Raw genomic sequence first — 24,875 nt, 5'->3', positions numbered from 1 at the left:
TACTTCACAGCTTGATTAGAGTTTATATCCTATTCAAACAGCAAGCTTGGCTATTTAGTTCTAAAACAGACATTTCAGAGTAGTTGGATTTAATGTATTTATCTTTATTCAGCTCAACTCAGATATGACGGTGCAGGGGTAATGGATAAACCAGTTTAAAGTAAAAAAGAAAAGAAAAAGCAATGTCTTAGGACTTAGATACAAATACCACATTGCACTCAGCTATATTCGCCTCTGCCAAGCATTTGGTGTGTAGTGAACAAGGTAAACGATTTTCACAGCAAGTATGGAGAATGTTCAATGTTTTGTCCCAGAATGGTCCCGTGTTTTGTCCCAGACTTCCCACCAGGCACATCCTTCAGAAGTGTCACGAATTAAAGAGCGAAGGATAAATATAAGTGTTCTTTTTCCTAGTTGTTCAGACAAGCTACTCAGTGGAAGCTGGCAGGTGCATGTCTGTCATTTCTCTAAAAAACATTTAGTTACCTGACCCTCACTACAAGCATTGTCCTGGACATACATACCATATGACAAATAAACTTAATCTTGACTTGAAATTTCATAGTGGGAACAGATAAAAGGTCTGCGTAAAGGTGGCACGCCACAGTACAGTTCCTTGTTCTAAGCTCTGTCCTCCTCTCAAAGACATTCGGTGCCTCCTGCTCATCTGCAATTCCCCACTGGACAGACTGGACTCCACTCGCTTTATGACGCCCCAGGAGATTGGTGAGGCAAGAACTGGAGTGTATGTGTTAAGTGTTCATCTCCTCCCCAAGCCTGCAGGCTGTTTGCATGTGGATGACTCCCTTCAGCTGCAGTTGCAGCCACTGGTAAGGTCCTGCACAGATGACATCACATTTCATATTATTTGACCCCCCCCCCCCCCCCCCCCCCCCCCCCCCCCCAGGTGCACTCTGCATCCATAGGCCCATAGTTGTACTTGTTCCAAAAGCAGAGGGCAGCCATTTATTCCCAGAGTGAGTCAGAGTGATGACATACTAACACTAAGATGGCAGGAACTGAAAGGTTAGTTCATCACTGCCATAAATTCAGAAATTTCTGAATAAATAAGTGGGACTCTCACCATGCAGCAGTTTATCCCTGAAGGTCTTTCATCTTAAGTAAGCCTCTGCCAGCTTTAGTTTAATACACAGCATTAAAATGAACATTCAGTCTTTAGATTAGTTTAGATCATAGTTATTACATTATTATCTGGACTTAAGTCACTGAACAGTCGTATGTTATAACTTGCATATGCTATCTCAAACCAGCGAAGAACTGTTAGTGTATTGCTAGACTGTGCTGCACTCTTCTGTCATACATTTACCATCGCAGATACTGTTTTACTTTAAAGACATTTATCGATTTATTTTATTACACCTTATGCATATGACAATAAGTACTTTTAACTCGACTAATGTAAAAAGCAAGCAATTCCTTATCTAAGAAATTCATTTTTATTTTGTTCGTAGCTATTTCCCTGTTTATATTTAAATAGTTGTCTTGGTTGGAAGGTCACGTGACTTTTTGGACCGTTGTAAATACCATAGGAAGGTAAAAAGCTGATGGATATGCCTATTTACCAAATATAGTGTAGAAACATTCATTATCATACACTTTTAGATCCTGATCCCCACATCATGGTGCTTTTTTTGCACCCCGTTGTGTAAAATAACAGAATTTGATACGACCGTGCGATATAGCTACTTCCGTAACTGGTGTACCACGTGACATACACGTGTCCTTGGAGTCAAGGCGACACGGTCGCGTGAAGTCGCGCGGTGTTTCTCGTGGTCCACGTAAACAGACTCAGCTAAGAAAACCCTGCTAGCTCTCTGTCTAGCTACGTCTAACTTTAGGTAGGCAGACTTATCCTTATAGTGTAGAATTCGGATTTGACTTAATTTAACAAACTAAACTGTTATATAGTTGTGACATAATTCTGACAACTGGTTGTAACAGTTGGAACACGTTATTGGATAAAAGAAGACGATAGCAACAATGTTGCCTCCCACTTTTGGACTATAATGAAGAACCTCAAATTAATATTTTTTTGTCTGAACGTCGTATTGTTGTGTCGTTGGTGAGTAGCCAAATGTACGTCTAGTACTAAGTAAGCACAGTTTATTCTCAAACTTGTTGAGAGCTTTGGCTACCTAGACTAGCTATCCTAACTAGGTTAGCTAGGTATTCCTCTGACAGCTGTCATATTAACTCCTGCCCGCACTAGCATTAGCTAGCCAGCTAGCTAACTTGGCTAGCTTTCAGTCTACAGTGTGGTAGGTTCTCAGAGATTATATCTTGCTAGCTAGCCATTTAACGTTAATTAATCATACATACACATACACACACACACGATTAAGAGTAACGTTTGTCTCATAACTTAACATAGAAACTAGCAAGATAGAGCTAGTATCTAATTTTTAGAACATTACTCATAGACAAACGTTAGCATGTTGAAGAAGACTGCTGGATAGTTAGCGTGGTGTAACGTATCTCCCGATAATACATGACAGTTGTCATTTCAAATTTCCTAAAGATCAACCTGTCAGCTTCGAAGTTATCGCTAACTAATTTACAAGTGGTTCCAGAAAGGAAGTGTATACGGTACATTAACGGTCCAAAGCCAGAATATGTGTATCTTCTATTTGAAAATGAACGTTTTAGGGCTAGCCACTCTAAGATACCGTGAGACAGTTCATTCACAACGGGGCATGCTTTACTGAACATGGGTGAGCTCGTTTAGATTTTCATGTAGAGTGATTGGCATTCCTGTATTGGGACACTGAGCAAAACAAATATAGGCTAGGCAATGATGCAAAGAAACCGACTTGGATAGCTATGTGTATTTTCTGTATATATCTATGAAGGCTAGGATTAGTGTTACTGTCAGGATGTGTGGAGTCATCGTCACACACACACAAGTGCTGTAGGAGCAAAACCGTATCTTATCGAATCTTACACATGCAGTGCAGTTCAGAAGGTCATGTTGTGTGTCTTAATCCAAATAGATTAGATGTCTTTAACAGCAATGTGTAAGGCTGAAAAGGGAGTTCTCTCCCCAGATACCTTAGCCATAGAACATTCTTATTTGAACTGCAAGAGATCAGTGATTGACATATTAATTCTGTTTGTTAAACCCAGACATGAACTTGCTCCGGCACTACATAGTTCACATTGTAGTTTCAGGTTGAAAGTCTAGGTGACAAGTCAGATTATAGAGTACATGTATCCGGTCGATGCTACATTTGCGGTCTCTTTAAAAGATGGACTTCACCCAACCACCTGCACCATGTGTGTGGTTGATGCCACGTTTGCGGTCTGGTTAAAAGGTGGACTTCACCCAACCATTTGACATCGAGCCAGTCTTTCATGGAAAAACCACCAGTGTTCAGGAGAGAGGAGATGGAATATAATACCCTTCTCTGGAAGGAATGTAACCTGTCATTGGACGACTGTTTCAGGCAGCTGGCATTACATGGTAGTGCAGTGAGGCTGTGTTACTGATGGAGAGGGTGAATTAGCCAAGACAGCTTTGGCAATGGTTCCCAGGTTCCTTCACTTCTTCACTGACAAGACATTGTCCTTCGTGTCTTCTGATTTGAGAATGCAGTTTGAGGTGCTGTCATTAAACTATGACATTGTGTTTTAACGTAAGCTGAGATCATAAGTGTCATGCAGACCCCCTGGTTATTAGTCGCCTTTTGAGGGACAAAGCATTTCTACTTTGTGCTGTGTCATGGTACCCTGCAGAGCACCCAATTGTTAGGCCATTATTTAGCATAGTGACACTTGAACTGTAATATTTAAATTAGTGGTGGTATGAGGTACCCAACACCACTATGTACTCAAATGGGCAATGATGCTTGCTGCAGCGGTCATGGGTGTGATCTTACAGTGTGATGTGTGTAAATTGTGCATATTGATAAGATGACAAAAGCAGAAATGAAATATTTGTTGGAGATCTTGCTTGCTTCTGCTGCTAGGGTGTATGGGGCATTATTGGTAATTTGAACAGGGAGAGTGTGGACTCTTTTCAGGCACCCTCTTCAACATGGCCATTGCTCGGAGCAGGACAAACCCAGACCACAGAACAAGACAACACCGGACATCACTAAGCAGCAGGAAGAGGCCAAGCAGGACAGCAGGGATGACGAGGTACACTAGCCTCTTATAATGCGTTTTCCTCATGTTTCTCTTTTAGGGCATATTGCACATTTATCTCTGCAGTGGACATTTCCTCCTACACATTAAGGTTTTCATTGTTAGTGGCAGATCTCGTTCCTCTCCAACATTTGACATAATCTGTGTGTGGGGAATCTGCCTTGTACTATTTTGCTAATCTCTATATCCACTCTAAGCATTAGTTTGGAATGCCAGGTTTGAGTCACTTAATAGCACCTACTAAAATTTTTTTTAATGTTATACACACTTACATAGGCCACTTTAAAAGACTTGCTGCTCTAATGCAGTTTTAATTCGGAGACCTTTAGGTAGATTTTTGATGCCGGTACATTTTGGAGCACTTTTTGTTAATTCTCTGATGTGAATGTTAAACAGACGGTCTCCTTGGAGCTACCTGCCCTTCATACTAGTGTACACAGCTCACAGATGGACATGGGTCCAGTAGAGGAGCAACAAGCTCTGGAAAATGGACTGCAAGAGAAAGGTGAAAAGGTATGACCATACTGGGTGTGACATTTATCTGCTGCCATTATCATCTGACTTGCGAGATTCTTTTTAAAATCCTGCATTCTTGAAAAGATATCTTAAGCTCACTGTTTTGATCAAACATGCATGAGAATGTTCAGTAGAATGTTCTCTCAGCTTCATCGAAGAACAAACATTTACACACACACCACCAGGGCGTTCAACAGCTGTTCCTTTATTGACCTACCCAGGATTCTGTTTAGGAAACCAGTAAACAGCCTTCAAAATGCTATCAGAAGGATTTACAATTACAGCATTTGGCAGATGCTCATCTTGCAGGTGACCTGTATGTTTATCAGTATGACAGTTCGTGTGCTGTCTGGCAGTCAAACCCATAACCTCAGTCTTGCTAGCATCTTACTGTGACCTGCTTGGTCACATGAGCTACTGGTGCATGATTTTAATAAATCTGGTATTTGCAGGTGGAGAGGACCACAGCAGAGGTGGAGTTGACTCCAGAGACAGGGGTTCCTGAGCCTGACCCAGACCAGGCTGTTCCAGAGTCTTCCATTCCCCAAGAGCAGAACATCCGATCTCGGATCACAGACCTCCCATTTGTCCCTGATGTGCCTGGAACTGCTAGCCAGTCCTCACCTGTCTCTGACATCCTGTCCTCCGGGGCCACTGCCTTATCTGGGCTGGTCCCCTGTGGGTGAGAGCTGTTCAGTTTTTTTTTTTTGGTTTTTTTTTGTTTTGTTTTGTTTTGTTTTGTTTTTAATTGGCCAAAAACCAGATCAAACACGTTTTGCCCTTGATTTGAACTAAACTGTGAAATCTGTCTATTTCAAGGCTTTTTTTTATAATCCACCAACTAATATCTAGCCAGAAAACTTCAGCAAAATGTCTTTCTGTGTTTATCCTTTTGAATATACATTTACACAGGCATCTCCTTTCTTTCTATTATGTGTGAATACTACTGAAAACAGACCAGAGTTGTGAACCATTTGTAATTTCTTTCTCCTCCCACATTTGGTTGTTTTTGTTTTTCCTTCGCAGTGATGCTGATGACTCCTGCACCTCTGCTTCCATCAACACTGTTTCTTCCACGGCTGCCTGTGATGCAGCCGAAAGCCCTCCATATGACACAATCCTCGCCAGGTATGCCAGCAACACAGCACCTTGCATCAGTGTAGTTTAAAAATCCAAAAGACAACAGCTGCTTATTAAAAGATCCACTACTGTGCAGTTTTAGCTCATCTCCTTTAGTTCCTCACCCAGCTGAGAAACTCTTCACAAGAGGAATCTGATTGGATAGAATGCTGAATGTGCAGCAGTTCAAATCTTGGCACAGATAACTGTGCTGGATCAAACTTTTTATAATGAATTTACACTCTTCATGGCAACAGGCTGCAAGTCTCTTGAAATGGCGGTTTGGGTTTGTTTGTTTTTTTGTTTTTTTTTGGTTCGATTAGATTTTGGCTTCTGGATTGGCTTAAACACATGAAATAGTTTTTTTTTAAAAAACCCTGCCAAAGTATGAAAGGGTCCCCAGGGTTTGGAATATTAGAATATCTCTTTTGCAAGTCAGGTTATGCAAGTTTGAAAAATAGATTATGCAACACCTGCTTATTATTCCAGTGAGACAGTATTTTCACCATACATGGTGTGAGCAAAATTTACAGAACACATTTAAGGAAGTAGCTGAATCAAAATGCTGACCTAAATGGCAAGTAACTAGGTAAGAAAACTAGTAACTAGAAGTCAGCATGATATAATCTGCTCTATTTGCTAGTAATCCTCACTCACAGGTTCTGTTGCCTTGCTCTATTCCTGTGCTACAGTGGTCTTCCCATGGTTTTGGAGAATGTCAGCACTCCTGGAGCAGAGAAGGGTACGAAGGGCATTTTAGACCGAGCAAACCAAGGAACCAATGCTTCCAGCAGGTTGGAAGTACAGGTGAGTGCTTCCAGTAGCACTGCGAGAACCTGGCCAGGTGCACATCTCAAGAACACTGAACAGTGTACAGATGTAGGTCCAAATGCTAACATGATTCATAATTAAGATGAAATGTAATTATGACTCATGTTATAATGATGGATGTAGGTCCAAATGCTAACATGAGTCATAATTAAACAATGAAAGCCTCACACAGACCCATGTTATCCGAGATGGCTACCATGAACTAATGCCCATGGGAACATTTTGGCTTGATGCCCCTTATCCCTGCTACTCGCTAAGTTCATTTTGCAGATGTAGCTATGCTACTTACATTTATAAGAAGAAACAGAAAAAAGAATAACACAGAATGTGGCTGGCAAATAACTCATCACTGTAGGTGGTCCTACAGAAATATGTTAAAGCTGTCTTGTAGCCCATTGGCGCAGTCAAGACATTTCTGTGGTTTCTGATGTTAGTCTTCTTGTTTGCATGCTTTTGTACCTGTGATCAAGGCACTGTGAGTAACTTGAACATCTCTTAATATTGACAGGATGTTCACACCACTATGGAATCAGATCCGTCTGTTCCCAGCAAAGACCCGGAAGACATTCCTACTTTTGATGAGTGGAAGAAGATAATGATGGAGGTAGAGAATGAAAAAAGTAAGATTGTGTACTCAGTTAACACTTACAACAGCTCTGTTCTATTTCACATGAACACAATTACTAATCTGAGTGAATTCTCTGATGTTCAGCTTCTTATTTCCTTGAAATGATCTCAGTGTCTAAATTACTCAAATAACACTATTTTGTTTCAACTCCACCAGGTCAAACTACACACACTTCCTGTAATGGTGGTTCCAGCACTGTTAAGAAAGTACAGAAGACTACAAACTATGCCTCTGTGGAATGTGGAGCCAAAATCCTGTGTTCTAATCCTGAGGCAAAGGTATTCAAAGCATCTCACTATATAACAGATTGTAAGGGTTGTATATGGCACTGATGTTAAACAGCTGGCAGGCTTATAGTGATGATGCCTTGTTTCACTGAAGAGTAAGTCTCCAAAAAGTGTGAGCAGTAGTTTATTATACATGATAGAGCAAGTTCATCATACAACTATAAAGTAACCAAACTATAATTTTTTAGCAGACCGAAGTCTAGCCTCAGAATAATAATCTTTGTTGTCATAGTGTAGCCTTTTTTAATTGTTTGTTTGCTTGTTTATATGGTAGAGCACCTCGGCCATCCTAATGGAGAACATGGATATGTATATGTTGAACCCCTGCAGCAATAAGATATGGTGAGCTAATTACTGCATGCAGAATGTGCTTCCTGTGGCTGAATTGACGCAGTAAATCTTACTGTGGGAGTACTGTTCCAGGATCAGATTGCTTCCTGTTATACTGCTATATGTCAGACTTATTCAAGCACAGCCTCTCCTGAACTAAGTAGAGGAAGACTTAGAACTAGTAGTTAGACTATTTGTGGGACTAGTAATAGTTTTTTTGAATCCTTTTATTTAAATGTAAGTGGCTTGCTACATCTGTCTTACCTTTAGGATGGAACCTGGTTGCTGTAATGTTGTTGGTTAGCAGGTAGTGCAAGTCAGCATGTGTTGTAAACAGTCTGTGGCACACAAGGCAGTGGTATTGCTTCTTCAGCTCCACACACTATACTTCACCGTTGCCTTTCTCCTGATCTTTCTTCATGTCCCTCCCCATTTTTCAATCACTGCTCCTCTTCCAATGACAGAACTCACCATTTCTTCAAGTTCAGCCATTCTGTTCCTCTCTGTGCACCTCCAGGTTTGTCATTGAACTCTGTCAGCCCATTCAGGTGAAACAGCTGGACATTGCCAATTTTGAGCTCTTCTCCTCGACTCCCAAAGACTTCCTGGTCTCAATCAGTGACAGGTCAGAACCTTTGGTTTTTCACTGAATGGTCTGCTCTGTTGGCCTGCATTGGCTGATCATTGGCTGATCGTTAGTTGATCATTGGCTGATCTTCTTGCCTGAATACGTTGGTCCATTAGCTTTCTGTTCAGAAAACATTGGCTGAAATGATGTTCACATAGATTCAGTTAGGCCCTCTGATTCCTCAGACAGTTTTGGCACATAGTTTCACTTACGATGTACATGATCTAAAACTCAGCCATCACTGGTGGTAGTTTTCCTCATAGCACTGGTATTTCTCTTTGTCATTATCATTACCAGCCACTCTTTAGTTCCCATTATCAACCATCTAGTGTATCAGAATGCCGGAGAGACCAGGTTAAAAAGTTTCCTTTAAGATAGAGAGGGGCTGTATCTTTCCTTTCCTACTGTGTTATAGTTGTTGTTATTGATCTCGGTGAGCTTGCCTCAGTCTTTATTTTACTGGTCTTCGGTATTGGTTGTAATTGTAAATACAGAATAATTTTATATATATATATATATATATATATATATATATATATATATATATATATATATATATATATATATATATATATATTTGTATATATATATATTTGTGTATATATATATATATATATATATATATATATATATATATTTGTGTATATATATATATATATATATATATATATATATATATATATATATATTTGTATATATGTATATATATATATGTATATATGTATATATGTATATATATATATATATATATGTATATATATATGTATATATGTATGTATATATATATATGTATATATATATGTATGTATATATATGTATGTATGTGTGTCATCTAATAGAATGTATCCTAGCCAGTGCAGTATGTCAAGAGTTCAAGATACAGTTCATCTGGTATACTGATGAAATGCAGGAATCAATGCTGATACCTAGAAGAAATGCAAAATAAGCATAAACTACATCAGACCACTATAACTGCAATACCAAACAATACAAAACAATGTGTTCAGTTACTCAACAGTAGTATGACATTTTGATAGGTGCATGATCAGTGTTCGTTTAAATATTCCACAAATGTATTGTGCAAATAGTCAGGAAATAATGGAGTGATTTGTCCACAGATATCCAACCAGCAAATGGGCCAAGCTTGGGACGTTTCATGCCCGTGATGAGCGCACAGTTCAGAGCTTTCCCCTGGATGAGCACCTATATGCAAAATACGTCAAGGTACATGAGGATTTAAGGAATGGAGCCGCTTGTGTTTAAACCTAATTTGGCCGCTTCTCTGGCCACATTCACAAAGAATCATATCTGCACAGAACTGTTTTGGGTTAGATTTATGCTTTTCACCACATTGCGGTTAAGGTTTGTGAATGTCTCAGACAGGTATCTCATGTTTAGTATAAACTTTTTCAGAATTGGAGTGTTAATTCATGATCGGTTCACATATCTTCTGATACATTACTCCTATCTCTTTACTCTTCATGGGTAGTATTTGGGTAGGATTCATTTGTCAGTTTAAAGCCATAATCAGCAACTCCATTCTTTTATTCTACTAGTGTATCTCTCCTCTCAGTGGTTTCTCTTTTTTCCCCCTCTCTCTCTCTCTCTTTTCTGCTTCAGATGTTCACCAAGTACATTAAGGTTTGCCCTCCTCTTTTCCTAAGATGTGCTTGGATGCATAGATGAAAAGATCAAAGCTGAGTGTGGTGTTGGGGGACTGTAATGTAGTCAGTCACCATTTACTTAGCTGAATTACACCTCTGCTACAGGTTGGCCGCAAACAATCTCCAAATGTGTAGAAATGTTTAAAAGGTCCTGAAAGCAGAGTGCAGTAGTGGTATGAGGCTCTCACTCATCTGTTGAAGTCATTTCCCACATGCATTTCCTAAACTCAGCCCCTCAGGAAAATGTGATGAGCCTCTTTAGGTATCTCAGACCTAACAGCAGCTACTGAGTAAACACCTGAATACTTTAATGATGACCTCTGAACTGTGCACCTACCTGTGAAACTAAAGCTGGGTCTCCTGGGTGAGGCTGTCTGATGTTGACTTTGGCACAGATGATGCCCTGTGGTCAGTAGATATTTCCTTACAACTCAGCTAAATAGTTACTCACTGCTGCTGGAGGCTTTGTTTTAGTGACTCTTGGTAGTCATGCGTGTTGGGCCGAAGTGCACTATGAAATTATTCATGTGACTATGCACGACGCAGGTCATTTCTTCATGAGGCAGGCTGTGTTGGGTGTGTGTTGTTTTTAAAATAACAATACTTATACACTCACTCTATTTGTTTCACTGACTAACTTTGAATTATGTGTTGTACATAGTAAATGGGTGCTCTTATCTAAGGTGACTCATTTTTTTATTGTTCCACATGGTTTTGAAATCATGTTAAGTGGGCCATTTGCAACACAAGCTGCACTCAGGGAGGAGACTCAAGCCATTATGGGCCCTTTTTGTGATAAAAGTTCAAATATTTTGTATTTTACAATCAGAACAAAGACCTGTAATGGAGGCTCTGAGTCGAGTGCTTATAAACTCCAACCTGACTGCAGCTCAATAACTCCACCTTCTCTGGTTCCTTCTGTTGGCAACTTGGTAGTGTTTTTCTGCTTCCCTTCATTTGTTCAGTTCTGTGTCACTACACACACAATTTTGGGGGTTCTGAAGTACTTTGGACAATCAGGTTGGTCAATCCCGTACCTGTTCAGCACGTGCTTCTCTCAGTAGAGTAGGTTAGGGAAACGAAATGTCCATCATTATCTCCCATTATATGACTTTGCAATACTTATGAAATTAATGGTGTGTACCTGCTTTATGAATAATATTCCTATTATTCTATAGTTTGTTCACAGGTTGGTGTCTGAATAGAGGCGGTGCTTTTGGGTGGTGTCATTCTTGTTTTTGTTGTTGTTGTAGGTGGAGCTGCTATCACACTTCGGGTCAGAGCACTTCTGTCCCCTCAGCCTCATCAGGTAACGGATGCCAAATGTTTCATAACACACGAAACAGGATGGACTGAAGAACGCATTCTGTCTAATTAATGATTTAGGTTACGTGTACTATCCTCGCTTGACTGAAGTAAAACATGACATTTTAGTTTAAATTCTTTTGCCTGTAAAATAATAAATGATAGTCAATCTTTTGGTGTAAGCAAAACAAGGAAAATCAAAATGCTGTAACCTTAAGTAGATATAGGGGAAGGAAAATCAGACTCTTTTGTACCAGCAAGAATAAAAATCCATAGATTTTCTTAGTCATTTTTGTTCTACATGTAGGTAATGTTATGTTAAATGTTAAATAGATTGTGCCAACATGGTTTATCATGGCTGCCTAATAGTTTCAAACTATTCTGCCTTCTTTTGTTCATTATACCACATTGCCCATTTTACTTTGGCACATGTTTAATAATGTAAATCACTTTTAAGCTGTGCATTGCTAACTCTTATAAAATGATATCAGTATCAGTAGGAGTCAAGTGCGGTTTGCTTTAAGGTCTGTGTCTGCCTCTTTGTTTTGTGATGTAAGGGTTTTTGGCACAAGTATGATGGAGGAGTATGAACTTAACTCAGAGCCATCGGAGAGACTCCCTTTCCAGGATGACGACTATGGTGAGGCCTAGCTGTTACGCTCCAGTAGTCAAGTAATGATCCACAGAAATGCTGACTCCAGACAAACATTCTGGTTTCTGGTTTAACCTTCTGAGATATCCTTCTGTATATGCATTACAAGGGAGAATCAGCTGTCAGTTTGAATATGTCTTTTCTGTGCTTGGGGTGGAGAGTCACCGATTTAATGTTAGCAGCTATTGGCAGTTGCATATAGGAAAGTACTGTCATACTACAATTTAAATGTTTCTCTTTAACTGTAGATGACCCACCTAGATATGCACATTCAGATGACAAAACTTCAAAAAATCTAATCGGGTCTGCCAAAGGTGAGTGTCATGGTATTTGACATCTTGTTTATGTCTTATTTGTTTCTTGGCCTGATTTGATTACAGGAATGAATGCATTGTGTTTAATATTTACATTTACATTTACGGCATTTAGCAGACGCTCTTATCCAGAGCGACTTACAAAAGGGCTTTGTCATTTACTCATAGAATATATCCTAAAACAGTACAGTAGGTTAGAGTCCGACATACCATTGAACTAGAATACTGTGGAATACAGGGATTAATGTTGATACCTAGAAGTACAAAATACATAATGTCTATCTTAAGCAATGATAAGTGCAATAATCAATAAGCGCTAGAGTTTGTTAAACAACATCAAGAATACCCTACAATAAGTATTAATTTAGTCAGTCAATATAGGAGCAGGGTCAGTTGTCCTTTAAATATTCTGTAAATAGATGGGTCTTCAGTCTGCGTTTGAAGACTGCAAGGGACTCTACTGTCCAGACAGCAAGTGGGAGTTCATTCCACCATCTTGTAGCCAGGACAGAAAATAGTCTTGATGCTTGTCATCCATGAGACCTGAAGCAAGGTATTTCAAGCCGAGCCGTTTTTGAGGTTTGAAGTACTCGAGGCACGGGCTTTGAACATTGACCTCATGTATAAAGGGGCTGGTCCATTTTTGGCTTTGTAGGCAAGCATCAAGCTTTTAAATCTGATGCATGCAGCTACAGGGACCCAATGAAGGGAGCACAGCAGTGAAGTAACATGTGTGAACTTCGGAAGATTGAAGACCAGTCGTGCTGCTGCATTCTGGACAGGTTGTAGAGGTTTGATGGCTCTTAGAGGAAGACCAGCAAGTAGTGAGTTGCAGTAGTCTAGTTTTGAGACCACAAGACTGCACAAGCACCTGGGTAGCTTCCTGCGAGAGAAAGGGCAGAATCCTTCGTATGCTACAAAGGAGGAATCTGCAAGACTGGGTTAAATTAGAAACATGAGTTGAGAACGACAACTGGTTGTCCAAAGTTCTGCCCAGGCTACTGGCAGCTTCGGATGGTGATACCAGGGAGTTCTTGAAGAAAACTGTGAGGTCATGGTAACGGTTGGGAGTACCTGGGATGAACAGAAGCTAGGTTTCACTGGGGTTGAGCTTCAAGTGGTGGGCTGTCATCCATGATGTGATGTCAGTCAAGCATGCAGAAATACATCTCAAGACCTGTATGTCAGAGGGTGGAAAAGAAAGAAGTAATTGAGTGTCATCAGCATAGCAGTGGTAGGAGAAACCATGAGAAGATATTACATCACCAAGAGAAAGAGTATACAAAGAGAAGAGAAGGGGGCCCAATACTGAGCTTTGTGGAACACCAGTAGAGAGTCTACATGGTTTGGATGTGGATCCTCTCCATGTCACCTGATAGGACCGTCCCTCCAGATTGGACTGAAACCATCTCCAAGCAGAGCCAGTCACACCAAGCCTGAAGAGAACAGAGAGAAGAATGTTGTTTTTCATTGTGTCAAAGGCTGCTGAAAGGTCTAGAAGAATAAAAACAGATGACACTTTAGCAGCTGTTTTTACGTCACTGCTATGAGGGCTGTTTCTGTAGAATGTGCTGGTTTGTAGCCAGACTGATTGGGCTCATGCAGGTGGTTCTGGGTGAGGAAAAGAGACAATTGATTATAAATTGCACACTCGAGGGCTTTTGAGAGGAAAGAGAGAAGTGATACCGGTCTGTAGTTGGTAACGTTGGAGCCGTCAAGTGTGGCCTTCGTGAGGATTGGTACCACCCTGGCAGTTTTGAATGCAGTTGGCACATATCCAGAACATAAGGAGTTGTTGATTATGACAGAGATGAAAGGAAGCAGATCTCTTGCGATTGTCTGGAACAGAGCGGAAGGAATTGGATCCAACGGACATGTAGTTGGATTGCTGGAAGTCAGGAGTTGAAGAATTTCATCTGAGGAGAGAGGAGAAAAAGAAGTCAGAGAGTTGGATGTTGGGGAATACACATTGGTTGGAGGAGTGGGAACAAAGGAAAAGGACTGTTGGATTGCTGCAACCTTCTCAAAGAAGGTGATAAAATCCTCTGGAATAAGAGATGAGGAAGGAGGGGCAGGGGGAGGATTCAGGAGAGAAGAAAAAATAGTGAAGAACTTGCATGGATCAGATGCTGATTATTCGAATTTTTCTCTGTAGTAGGATGAATTTTCGGATGTTACTTCCAGTGAGAAATTGGAAAGGAGAGACTGGTATGAGCTGAGTTCTGAATCTACGTGAGATTTACTCCATTGCCTCTCTGCAGTCCTTAGTTCTCTCCTGTAGCAGCGAAGTGTTTCTGTTGGCTGGGGGCAGGTGGGGAGGACTTAGCAGGTCTAGAGGAGAGAGTGTAGAAATGAAAGAATTTGTAACTGTATCCAAAGAGAGAGAAGACAGAGCATCAGGGTGAGGAAGAGTGGACAAAATAGTAGAAGTAAGGGAAGAGGGAGTTATGGAGTGCGGATACATAATGCATAATAATAGACATTATGTTTCTTTTTGAAGAGTGTATGTTGGCAATAAAACAAAAAAAAAAAAGTCCAGCATGAACCATTACAGGGTAAAATAAAACTAACATTTACAGTATACTGGCTTTTTTACATAACCACTAGTAGCCAAAGGTTAATAAACTATAGCATAATTGGGTTATTTGTACTGTTTATAAACACAGACTATGCTGTATATTTACAGATGCTATTCTAAATATGGTGAACAACATTGCTTCCAATGTATTGGGTGGAAATCCAGAAGATGGGATTGGAGGTACAGTCTACACACACACACACACACACACACACACACCAGTGAATGGTTTAAAGAGTTTGACCCATGAGGTACACTTTGCTTCTATAAGGGCATGGAAAAATAAATGCCAATAAAATTGCCAAATAGGCCCAAAACATAAAAGTATTTACATCTTTCTTTGATGTTTGGCAGGCAATTATTCCTCTCTAGATCTAAATTTGACAGAAACATCAGGAACACCGGCAACCCCTACCACCCCCTCTGATATTATGTGAGTTCTGTAAATATGAAGCCTATTAACATTAAAAGACTGGAAATTTAATTGGAAAACAACTTGGATGCTGTCTTGTTGTCTTAGGAGCCTCTGATGCATTACTTATTACTCTGTGTTATTATTCTTACTAAGGTTGCATTATTTATTGGATGGCATATAGGAGAGCTTTGCCAATATGCTAATAAAAACTTAAGATTACTTGACCAATAGAGGCTAATTAGCTTGTGTAAGCGTTTATTTACTCATAGTTCTTTGGGTAAACATTCCTTCACTTCTCTTATTTCCTCAGGCTAGAGATGCTGAAGACAGACCAGCATAATTTTAATGAAATCACAGAGACACTTCCTATCATAGAAGACAGAGGAGGTGAGGCCTCGCTCCCAGAGACTCCCTCAGCAGTGCTGCCAGCTGTAGGGTCCCTTGTCCCGGAGTCCCCTGACCAACAGCAGATTGTCACTTTGCTGCCCAAAGAGGAAGGGGAGGAATCAGAGGCCTCAGACCAATCAGAACAGCCCCCTGGCTCCGTGACACAAGAGGAGGAGGAGCAGAGAGTGAAGGCAGAACGGGATCGGCAGTACTCAGGAGTATGGGAGAGTGTGAGGTGCCATGAACTGACTCCTCACCGCTGTTCTTATGTCCTTTCTCTTCAAGAGCACCTTCTGCAGCAGTGCTTCCCACTGCTGCCTTTCGAGAGGAAAAAGGAGATGAGGAAGAATGGACAGCAGTCACAATCTCAACCCAGCATGGATCGGCAGGAAACGCACACACCAGTTCCAGTTGTGGTTTCATCATCTATAACGCAGGAGCTCCACACGGTGGAGGCTTCTTCCCTTCCGGAAGCTTCCACCTCACAGGTAGTGGTTCCACATTTCCCTGAGAGTGAAAGCAAGCCTGAAGTGGGACTTGTGGATCTTGCACCGAGTCTAACCTCGACCCTGCTGGAGCCTGCGTCCGCCCACACTTTTGCCTCCAGAGCCACCCAAGCTGTAGACTTCCTAGCCCCTTCAGCCACGGAGCTTTCTGACCAGCAGCTCCCACCACAGGTGCAGAGCAGAGAGAAACCAAGAAAGCTCAAAAACACCTCCGTCCTTACCTCCCACTTAGTATCAACATCCGCTCCAGTTTTAGCCACCAGAATGGATGAAGCAGGTCATGACCCCAAGCCCCAGTCTGCACCGGAGAAATCAAGTGCTGAAAAAGACACCTTAAGAGTGAGTGTGATGACCGACACCATGGACCAGGCACCCTTCAGCCCTGTCTCCACCCCCTCAGGTCAGTCCTCTCAACCAGCTATGACCAGGACTGCAGCTGCCGCTGGGACATTTACTCCTATGCCCATAACAGCACCCGTGGATGGGATGGCGGTTGGAGCTGAGCCCAGAGGTGAGGAGCTCCTGGAGGACATGACTCTCGGGGGCCATGCTGCAAATGGTCAGCCAAGCCAGCCATCCCCCACTGAGTTCTATGCTGAAATGCTCAGCACTACGGACGCGCCAGTCCCTGGCTCCAACCAGAAGGAGTCTGTCTTCATGAGACTCAACAACCGCATCAAGGCCCTGGAGATGAACATGTCTCTCAGTGGCCGATACCTAGAACAGCTCAGTCAGAGGTGAGAATGGGAAGCCCCAGAACTTTACAGGTTACTCTCTAACCTCTAGAGTTTATACTACATGTGCTTGATTTGTCCTTAGTCATTTTAATTTAATTTTATTTAAATTTCTTTTTAATATATACGTTGTCTCGGCTTTCACAGGTATCGAAGGCAGATGGAGGAGATGCAGAAGGCTTTCAACAAAACCATTATTAAACTCCAGAACACGTCAAGGATGGCAGAAGAACAGGTCAGCAAGATCTAAAATTACTTAACTATTTTAACTACTTGAGATCCTAACAGACTAGAAAGTAAATGAAGCAAAGTTCAGTGACGGCATTTCTCTGTGTTGGCGCAGTTAAGTGAACAGTTATTGCGGACACTGCTTTCATATATTTTTCTCCAGTATAGCAATCAGTGAAGGCTGGCTGAAGATCGCTGTTACATTTGTTTTATTCCCTGTAGGACCAGAAACAGACCGAGTCTATCCAGGTCCTGCAGGGGCAGCTGGAGAACGTGACTCAGCTTCTTCTGAATCTGTCTGCGCGAGTGAGCCAGCTACAGACAGAGGTAGCCGATAACTAGGCTGTGATGTGAGCCTTTTCACAAGCACCACTACCATCTAAACATGCCTCTGTGTTGTTGTGCAGGTCTGTTAGACACAGCTACCTGCTGCTCTGTCTCATCCTCTTTGTTGTTGTGCAGGTCTCTGATAGACACAGCTACCTGCTGCTCTGTCTCATCCTCTGTGTTGTTGTGCAGGTCTGTTAGACACAGCTACCTGCTGCTCTGTCTCATCCTCTTTGTTGTTGTGCAGGTCTCTGATAGACACAGCTACCTGCTGCTCTGTCTCATCCTCTGCTTGCTGCTCGGCCTGGTGGTCTGCACCAATTTCTGTTGCGTGTCAACTGAGAGGCCATCGACAGAGCATGATGTGTCCCTGACACAGACCTACAGCTACTGCTGCCCTGAGCGGTCAGTCTCCCAACACTCTACATGCTTACTCGTGTACATGAGTGCGAGAGCGTGCAAGAGCGTGCGCTCGCACACACACACACACACGTGTGTTGGCATTTCTTTGGGTAGTTGTGTCCAGATGTTCTCATTTCAGAGCTTCCCCTGGTTATGAAGATGTGAGTCCAAAGAGGAGGGCATCCTTTCCCCTTACACAGTCATCAGGGCAGATTCTACCTACTGAAGGTAAAACTGTGTTTTGTTGTAAAGCAAACCTACAGCTAACAGCCTTTTAAAATACTGCATAACACTCATGGAATTAGTATTATATTTTGTTGAACTGATAGAAAGAAGTTTCTAAAGTTAGCAATGGCAACGCTTATTTCTCTTGATATAAATGATGTCTCTAAAAACAGATCATCAGTTTTGCTCTGTCAGGTGTATTGAGAGGGTTTTCTGTTCTAGAGGAGCTGAAGTGATTCAAAGTGCTTTGTGATTCATTTGCTGCAATTGGTGTTTATTTTGTGCCCTTTTTGTAGGTCCACATGAAGCTTGCAATGTAGTAACTGGAAATAAAAAGGTATGATTGTGTTTCTGTTTTACTGATTTCTCCAGTGTGGAACTCCAGGGGTCACGTACACATGACACTACTTACATGAAATGATCTTCCTTCAAGTTTGCTCCATGTTAAAGATGCTTGCAATTAGTCCCAAAGGGGCAGCAAACACTATGGCCACTTTGCAGACAGATTTAAGCCATTTTTACATTTTTTGAGTAACACTCTTGCTCTCTTTCCTCTTTCAGAAGAAACGTTGTAAAATGAAATCCAGAGGGATACCAGAGACGATAACTCCCACTCTCCTCTCTGTCCCCAATGGGGCACTGCCATGTAATGGCTGCCCTCCCCAAGGCTTGGACTTAAAACCGTCCTCGGCTTGTGTCCTGGGCCCCCTTCCCTTCTCCCTCGGGGACCCTCCATCTGAGGGCAGCTCCGAAGCCTCGTCCCAGTCGGACGAGCCTTCCTTCTGCGGCATCACTCCGTGCAGCCGCCTGTGCGATGGTCTCCCGCCCCTGAAGAGCCACTCAGAGCAGAGGTCCTATAAGCGACGGCGCTCCAAGACCGGAGGCCCCGTTGCCGAGCAACTACTCCAGTCGGTACAATGTAACGGCCCGCCGGTAGGGCCTGGACCCTCACTCGATGGCTTTAACAGGGCAAGAACGGAATGGAGTGCAGGCAGGGTTGGAAAATCTGACCTCTCCAGGCTGTCTTGAGAAAACCGTCTGGACTGAAACTTCCTAACACTGCTGTTCTATGTAGCGACCACTGATTGGTGGCTAGTAGCTTCATAGCCTATTTTTGGATGTGATAGCAATCTGGAGTCTAGCAATTCTTATGGGTTTAAGTGCCACTATAATGTTGCATTTATCCTGTGGATGTGTGAACACTGACCATGATTGTGGGAAGCCAGGACAAGGTCGTGGGCTTCGAGAAAATAATCTGCTCTCATACTGGAGTTCAGTTGAAGCTGAAAGCGTGGCTGGATGATGATTAACAATCGTCTCCATGCACTGCATCTTTTATCATAAAATCATAACTCACTGGTTTTTATCTGGCAGGGACTGGAGTAATGTGCTTTACTCAGTGATATTTGGACAAAAGTTGTTTGAGCAGTTTTGATAAAATAAAAAAATCATATCCTGAGCTTTAACTTGTTCTTTCTTGAACCAGATATTTTTGTCCCAGATTCAATTTCAGCAGTATGGTGGTTTCTAAAAGACTAGATAATCAGACTATAAAGATGAAATGGTAACACTACTGGATAGTAGTGTACTGTCTGTAATATTTGTTGACCAAATGCTCAACAAAAGACACATGCACCAGTACAGATGTTAGTCTGGCCAATGATACACACACACACACACACACGCACACACACCCCAGTACAGACATCAGGCTGGCCAATGCCAAAAACAAAAACCCCTACTAACTACAAGCCCGAGTCCTGCCCCATCTGTAATGGAAACCAAAAACTCTCTTAGCTAACTTCCTCACTGACCACAAAACACACTAACAAAGACCCAATCTCAAGACAAACAGCAACCAACCCTACTACATCTGGTATGACTAATGATATGCAATGATGAATATACATGCACACATGCAAAAGTCAGTAAAACATAATTGTACAAGTGAGCCCTGGGCTGCCGGAACTGCGCTTTGTAGGCCCTTTAATAGAACTTTTCACTAAAGAGAAACAGCGAAATATTAATTTCATTTTACCTTTCAATCGTTAGATTGTGTGTTGTCTGAAAGTTTACAGGGAAACAAGAATCTAGAAACCTCCAAATTATAAGGAAACATCCTTACTCCCGCACAGAGAATAAACCGGGTGACCTCTGTCTTCACCATGTGGTCATTCTTGGTAAATATTTACCCCACTAAACTGCAGGTCAGTTTAACTGTATGAAATAAGACAAAGTTGTAAACAGCATGTGATGGTACTGAAGTAATGCTTATGCTTTACTCAGTAATGTTTGGATTATTGTGGTTAAATTTCTGTGATCTTTTGAAATTAATAGGTCATCAGATAAATTTTGGCACTAGCTTCAGCACTAACACTGGAAAGCAAAAATCGGATCCTTAAATTATTCCAATTTTCACTTAAAGCCGTGGGCAGGATGTTTATAGACATATAAAGTGATAAGCCAATTTGATGACCATCACCATGAACTGAATTCACTGATGATGTCCATTACATTCATCAGTTCTACAGTGGATTGGTTAAACTCCCTCTGCCCTGGCAGCTCCTCCAGCCAGTGCAGTGTAACGACCCACTGGAAGAATATGATTTGATGGCTACTAACTTATTGTTTTTTTGTTTTTGGTTTTTTATAGGTCCATGCAAGTCTTTTAATCATCTTATTGGTTTTATCTCCCACTGTACTGTCATGCTTATCCTGGGGGCATGTTAAGACAGCCCACTGTCCTGGAAACCAGGGTCACAGAGAAGAAAATCAAAAGCTTAGATCTGTAATGCATTACATGGCTCTTAATTAAATACTGAGCAAACAGTCACACAAATGCCTTTGGGAGTGACTGGATGGATACAAGGCACTTGTACTGATATCTTTGTTTTTTCTGTCTTCTGCTCTGTGCTGCATTCACTTCCAACTTCATCTCCCTGTGTGTAGTGAGATCTTTTTTCTGGAAGCTTCTTCAATGGGTGAGGTTTTTACTCATTCTGTAAGATGGTGGAACTTTTGGGCCATGGTGTTCTGACACACTCCTGTAGATTTAGTTTCTTCCCTTATCTGTATTCTGCTACATGTGTGAGTCCAGACACTTGACATTGCCACACTTGACACAGCCGTCGCTCCTCTAGATATTCACCTGTTCATTGTTCACTGGACTCTGCAATCCTGATCAACTGGACGAACACAGGACCAGTGGTAGTCCTGCTCCTCCACTATCTGCAGAATTAGTGGTAACATACTTCACCCTCTGTTTCGTTCTGCTGTCCAACACACTTTGAATAATTCTAGGACTATATGCAAATATATATTACTCAACTGTTATTACTGACAAATAACCTTTTCTCAATATCCTAATAGTTCAAAACAATCTGTCACAGCCAGTCAAATACGACCCACTTCCTGGTCCCCCATCACCTGAATACTGATGATTTTCACTTGTTTCCAATCTGTTGATCCTGATGTTTATTGTGAAGTATTTCTTCAGGTTAGTGAGTGTATTGACCAATTTTCTGATATTAAATTGTATGCATTGCATTTCTGCTGTTATCCACACCAAAGCTGAGCATGATATGTCAAAATGAAGACACAGCCTTGTAGTATATTTTTAATTATGTACGTACAGCATTACAACAAAGAAGTCATCAAATTCCATTCCATGTTTAAATCACTGTTACACTTTTTCGCTGTGCTCTGAGTTCTGAATGCCTCAAAGCGTCAGACCTTTTCCAGGAAGAAGCCGCAAAAGCTTCAAGAGGCTTCATCTGCCCATCACTGGTTTTGGGGGTATGTGGGGGGAAAAAGCCTTACAGACAGGGACATAGAGCACTAGGCAAATAAAGATACAAACACATCAAACACATATAATCAAGCTACACAATAATCACAGCTATCAATGCCAAAGAGTAAACCAAAAGTGTCAATCAAACTCATTGGTTTTTAAAGAGCAAAGTCCTTCCCACTAGTAGAATGTCTGCTAGATGATTACAGATGATTTAAAGGTCTCCCCTACTCCCAGGCCACCTGTACTGTAGAACACACTCAAGATAAAAGAACAAATTTGCATCAGGCTTCAGACAGGTGTTGTTATTGAATTCCTAGATGCATTCCATTTATTTTTTAGCAGGCAGGAGACTGGTCACTTTATCAAAGCCTGTTTTAAAATGTCACACTATTGCCTGAATACGTTCCTGTGCTTCGGGTTAAATTTTTCTGAGCTGCTTTAGTTTTGCAGCCCACTCATGTTTTTGAGTTTCCTCAGCCTGGGGAATCAAGTAGTCAAGACAGTAAACAAAGAATACAGATTCTGATTTTAGTGAAATCTCAGACAGTCTAGTGATGGACTGCTGGCCTGTTCTACCAGTTAGTCTTAGTAAGGCCTGCTTTTACTTCATTCTCTAAATTCATTTTTGTATTTTTGACTTCTATGTTTTCTTCCTGGTCTGTTTTTATTTATTTTGTTCTTTGTCAAAACTAATATTTTCTCTTAAAGTCCTTTTGCTTTCCTATTCCTTTTTCAGGTCTTCATGTGTCATTGAGACTCTTTCGGTCTTTGTAACATACTTCTTGTCTTCTTTGATATGTTTAGAGTGGTGGCACTTCTTTGTGCACACAACACAGTGTTCATTTTTGGAGCACACCAGAAGTCGTACTCATGACAGTTCTCCTCACAAACAGAGCAGCATGTTGCCTTTCTGTGCCACAATGAAGCATCTTCAATGGGGACTTTTTCTTTGTGAGACTTGATGACAGTAAAGGTAACATTTTCATCCTTCTCAATCTTTTCTTTATTAATTTTCAGTGCTTCCTGTACCTATGATGTAGTTCATCATGTTTTGACTCAATGTACACAATGTGGTTGTGTAGATTGCATAAAATGGCTTTAAGTTGATTGCACTCTTCCAGAACACTTTCAGTCTGTTTTAAGCTTTTTCTTTTAAGGCTCTCCAGGGCTTTAAAAATATTTTAAAACTGTTCTTTGTTTTCTCCCCAAACCAAAACACTCAGAATTATTTTGTTTACATAAAATCGTGAAATAAAAATTGCCCCTTGAAAACAAGTAGACTTAAATAGTTTGTCATTGTGAACAAATCGAAATTTTTTACCATTGTATGTTACAATGTCAACCTCATCACCCATGTTTTATAAACTGAGAGAAATGCTGGTGCAGTTGTTAAAATGGACTCCATAATTTAACTTTAAAATATTTGCTTAAAGGTGCATAGAAAGTCAAATCAATCACTGACTAATCCATTGTGGATCATCTAAAAAGAAAATGATACTCATGCGAAACAGTCAATTGACATCTTGCATTCAAAAGTATTTATATATTAAATTTGCATCTAAATCTGCATAAGTTATTCTTGCAGAAATTAAATTACATTTCCAGGGAAGGATTTGTGCTAATAGGCTACCAATATAATGGGGAGGGAGGGTTTTGGAACACCACCACAGAGGGCCATGGTTACAGGAAAAGTAGTGTTACTTTTCTGCACAGTCAGAAAGGGAAACCTTTGTTGTTTTTTGTTTTACATAGCCTTATTACAGTGTACTATGAGGTTCAATTTTGTGGGATGCCTGCACTTGTGAGGATATTGTGTAACGAGATTGCAACTGGCCTGAAATCCACATATAATCATATTCATGGCATATAATATATTCATGGCATATAATCATATTGCCTGAAATCCACATATAATCATATTCATGGCATATAATCATATTCAGGGCATATAATATATTCATGGATTTGCAGTAAAGAAAGTGCTAGTTGGCACCTGGTAGGGGAAGTGGTACAAAAACAAGGAAGTTGTCATCGTAGAATGTCACCAACAGTCTGCTGTTTAGTAGAAGAAACAGAAGTGTGTTGCTAGCTATACTGAGGTCAGCTTTGCACTCCACTTTGGAGTCATTGGTAAGCATAGCAATGGATTATGTGACTACTGTAAAGTTCTCCAAGCATCAGGTAGCAAACGAACTGCCACTATCAAGAAGGCAGTGGCAGCACATGTATATCAGCAGAGAAGCAAACCAGCTTTTGCTCCTAGCAATCAGCTCAGAGGTTGTGCACTTACAAACTGCAGTAATAAGATGATTAGAAATTGTGGAAACCGTTTTTGTTGTCTTCCTTACCACACTTCCTTACCACACTTCCTTACCACCATTTCACTGGGAGTTATACTGTGTATGACTATGTATGTGACAAATAAACCGAACTTGAACTTGAAATACTGTAGTTATTTTTATTCGCTTTCCATATAGATGTAAACACCCCAGTAAACACACTTCTCACTGCTGATTTGCAAGTGTGTAGTGCTCACCTAGCAGTTTCTGAAAAAGACTGGCAAACTTACCTGCTTGAAGAGGTCAGCTGTCCCAAAGCCGGCTTTGCCACCTTCAGATTCATTTTGCAGTTCAGTTGCTTAGAAAGCAAAGATTGAAGGAAAACTTCAGAAGAGGATAAATATTCTGGTGATGAATTAGGATCAGTGTATTTAAAAACCACAACCAGGTTTAGGGCAAAGTTTCCTCAATGAATTAACTTTCATGCTACTGCCAGATTAGGCTAAATTGAAATTCAGAAGACATTATATCCTGTGACTTGTATATATTCTTTAAATATACAA

At 41.0% G+C, this 24,875-nt stretch overlaps 1 protein-coding gene across 3 annotated transcripts in view; it reads left to right on the top strand.

Moving 5' to 3' along the window:
- dnm3b (dynamin 3b) overlaps nucleotides 1–19,706 on the top strand; it is a 48,086-nt gene extending 28,380 nt beyond the window's left edge. The window contains exons 21-43 of one of the 3 annotated variants that reach the window (XM_035519749.1): nucleotides 4,041–4,158; nucleotides 4,561–4,677; nucleotides 5,133–5,362; nucleotides 5,707–5,808; nucleotides 6,492–6,606; nucleotides 7,139–7,250; nucleotides 7,415–7,536; nucleotides 7,820–7,887; nucleotides 8,393–8,500; nucleotides 9,622–9,727; nucleotides 10,124–10,144; nucleotides 11,421–11,476; nucleotides 12,030–12,112; nucleotides 12,373–12,438; nucleotides 15,125–15,196; nucleotides 15,371–15,449; nucleotides 15,742–17,061; nucleotides 17,206–17,293; nucleotides 17,509–17,613; nucleotides 17,861–18,018; nucleotides 18,155–18,243; nucleotides 18,537–18,577; nucleotides 18,802–19,706. In XM_035519749.1, coding sequence (XP_035375642.1) covers nucleotides 4,041–4,158; nucleotides 4,561–4,677; nucleotides 5,133–5,362; nucleotides 5,707–5,808; nucleotides 6,492–6,606; nucleotides 7,139–7,250; nucleotides 7,415–7,536; nucleotides 7,820–7,887; nucleotides 8,393–8,500; nucleotides 9,622–9,727; nucleotides 10,124–10,144; nucleotides 11,421–11,476; nucleotides 12,030–12,112; nucleotides 12,373–12,438; nucleotides 15,125–15,196; nucleotides 15,371–15,449; nucleotides 15,742–17,061; nucleotides 17,206–17,293; nucleotides 17,509–17,613; nucleotides 17,861–18,018; nucleotides 18,155–18,243; nucleotides 18,537–18,577; nucleotides 18,802–19,269 — 3,844 coding nt within the window. In that variant the 3' untranslated portion in view covers nucleotides 19,270–19,706. Of the gene's footprint in view, nucleotides 1–4,040; nucleotides 4,159–4,560; nucleotides 4,678–5,132; nucleotides 5,363–5,706; nucleotides 5,809–6,491; nucleotides 6,607–7,138; nucleotides 7,251–7,414; nucleotides 7,537–7,819; nucleotides 7,888–8,392; nucleotides 8,501–9,621; nucleotides 9,728–10,123; nucleotides 10,145–11,420; nucleotides 11,477–12,029; nucleotides 12,113–12,372; nucleotides 12,439–15,124; nucleotides 15,197–15,370; nucleotides 15,450–15,741; nucleotides 17,062–17,205; nucleotides 17,294–17,508; nucleotides 17,614–17,748; nucleotides 18,019–18,154; nucleotides 18,244–18,536; nucleotides 18,578–18,801 lie in introns of those variants that run through there. The other 2 variants (XM_035519750.1, XM_035519751.1) reach the window with 2 other exon arrangements.
- The last annotated feature ends 5,169 nt before the right edge of the window (nucleotides 19,707–24,875 follow it).

The sequence above is a fragment of the Electrophorus electricus genome, chromosome 19 (assembly GCF_013358815.1).
Source record: "Electrophorus electricus isolate fEleEle1 chromosome 19, fEleEle1.pri, whole genome shotgun sequence".
Taxonomy (NCBI): domain Eukaryota; kingdom Metazoa; phylum Chordata; class Actinopteri; order Gymnotiformes; family Gymnotidae; genus Electrophorus; species Electrophorus electricus.
The sequence above is the reverse complement of the archived record's forward strand: the minus strand, read 5'-3'. Positions and strand labels throughout refer to the sequence as shown.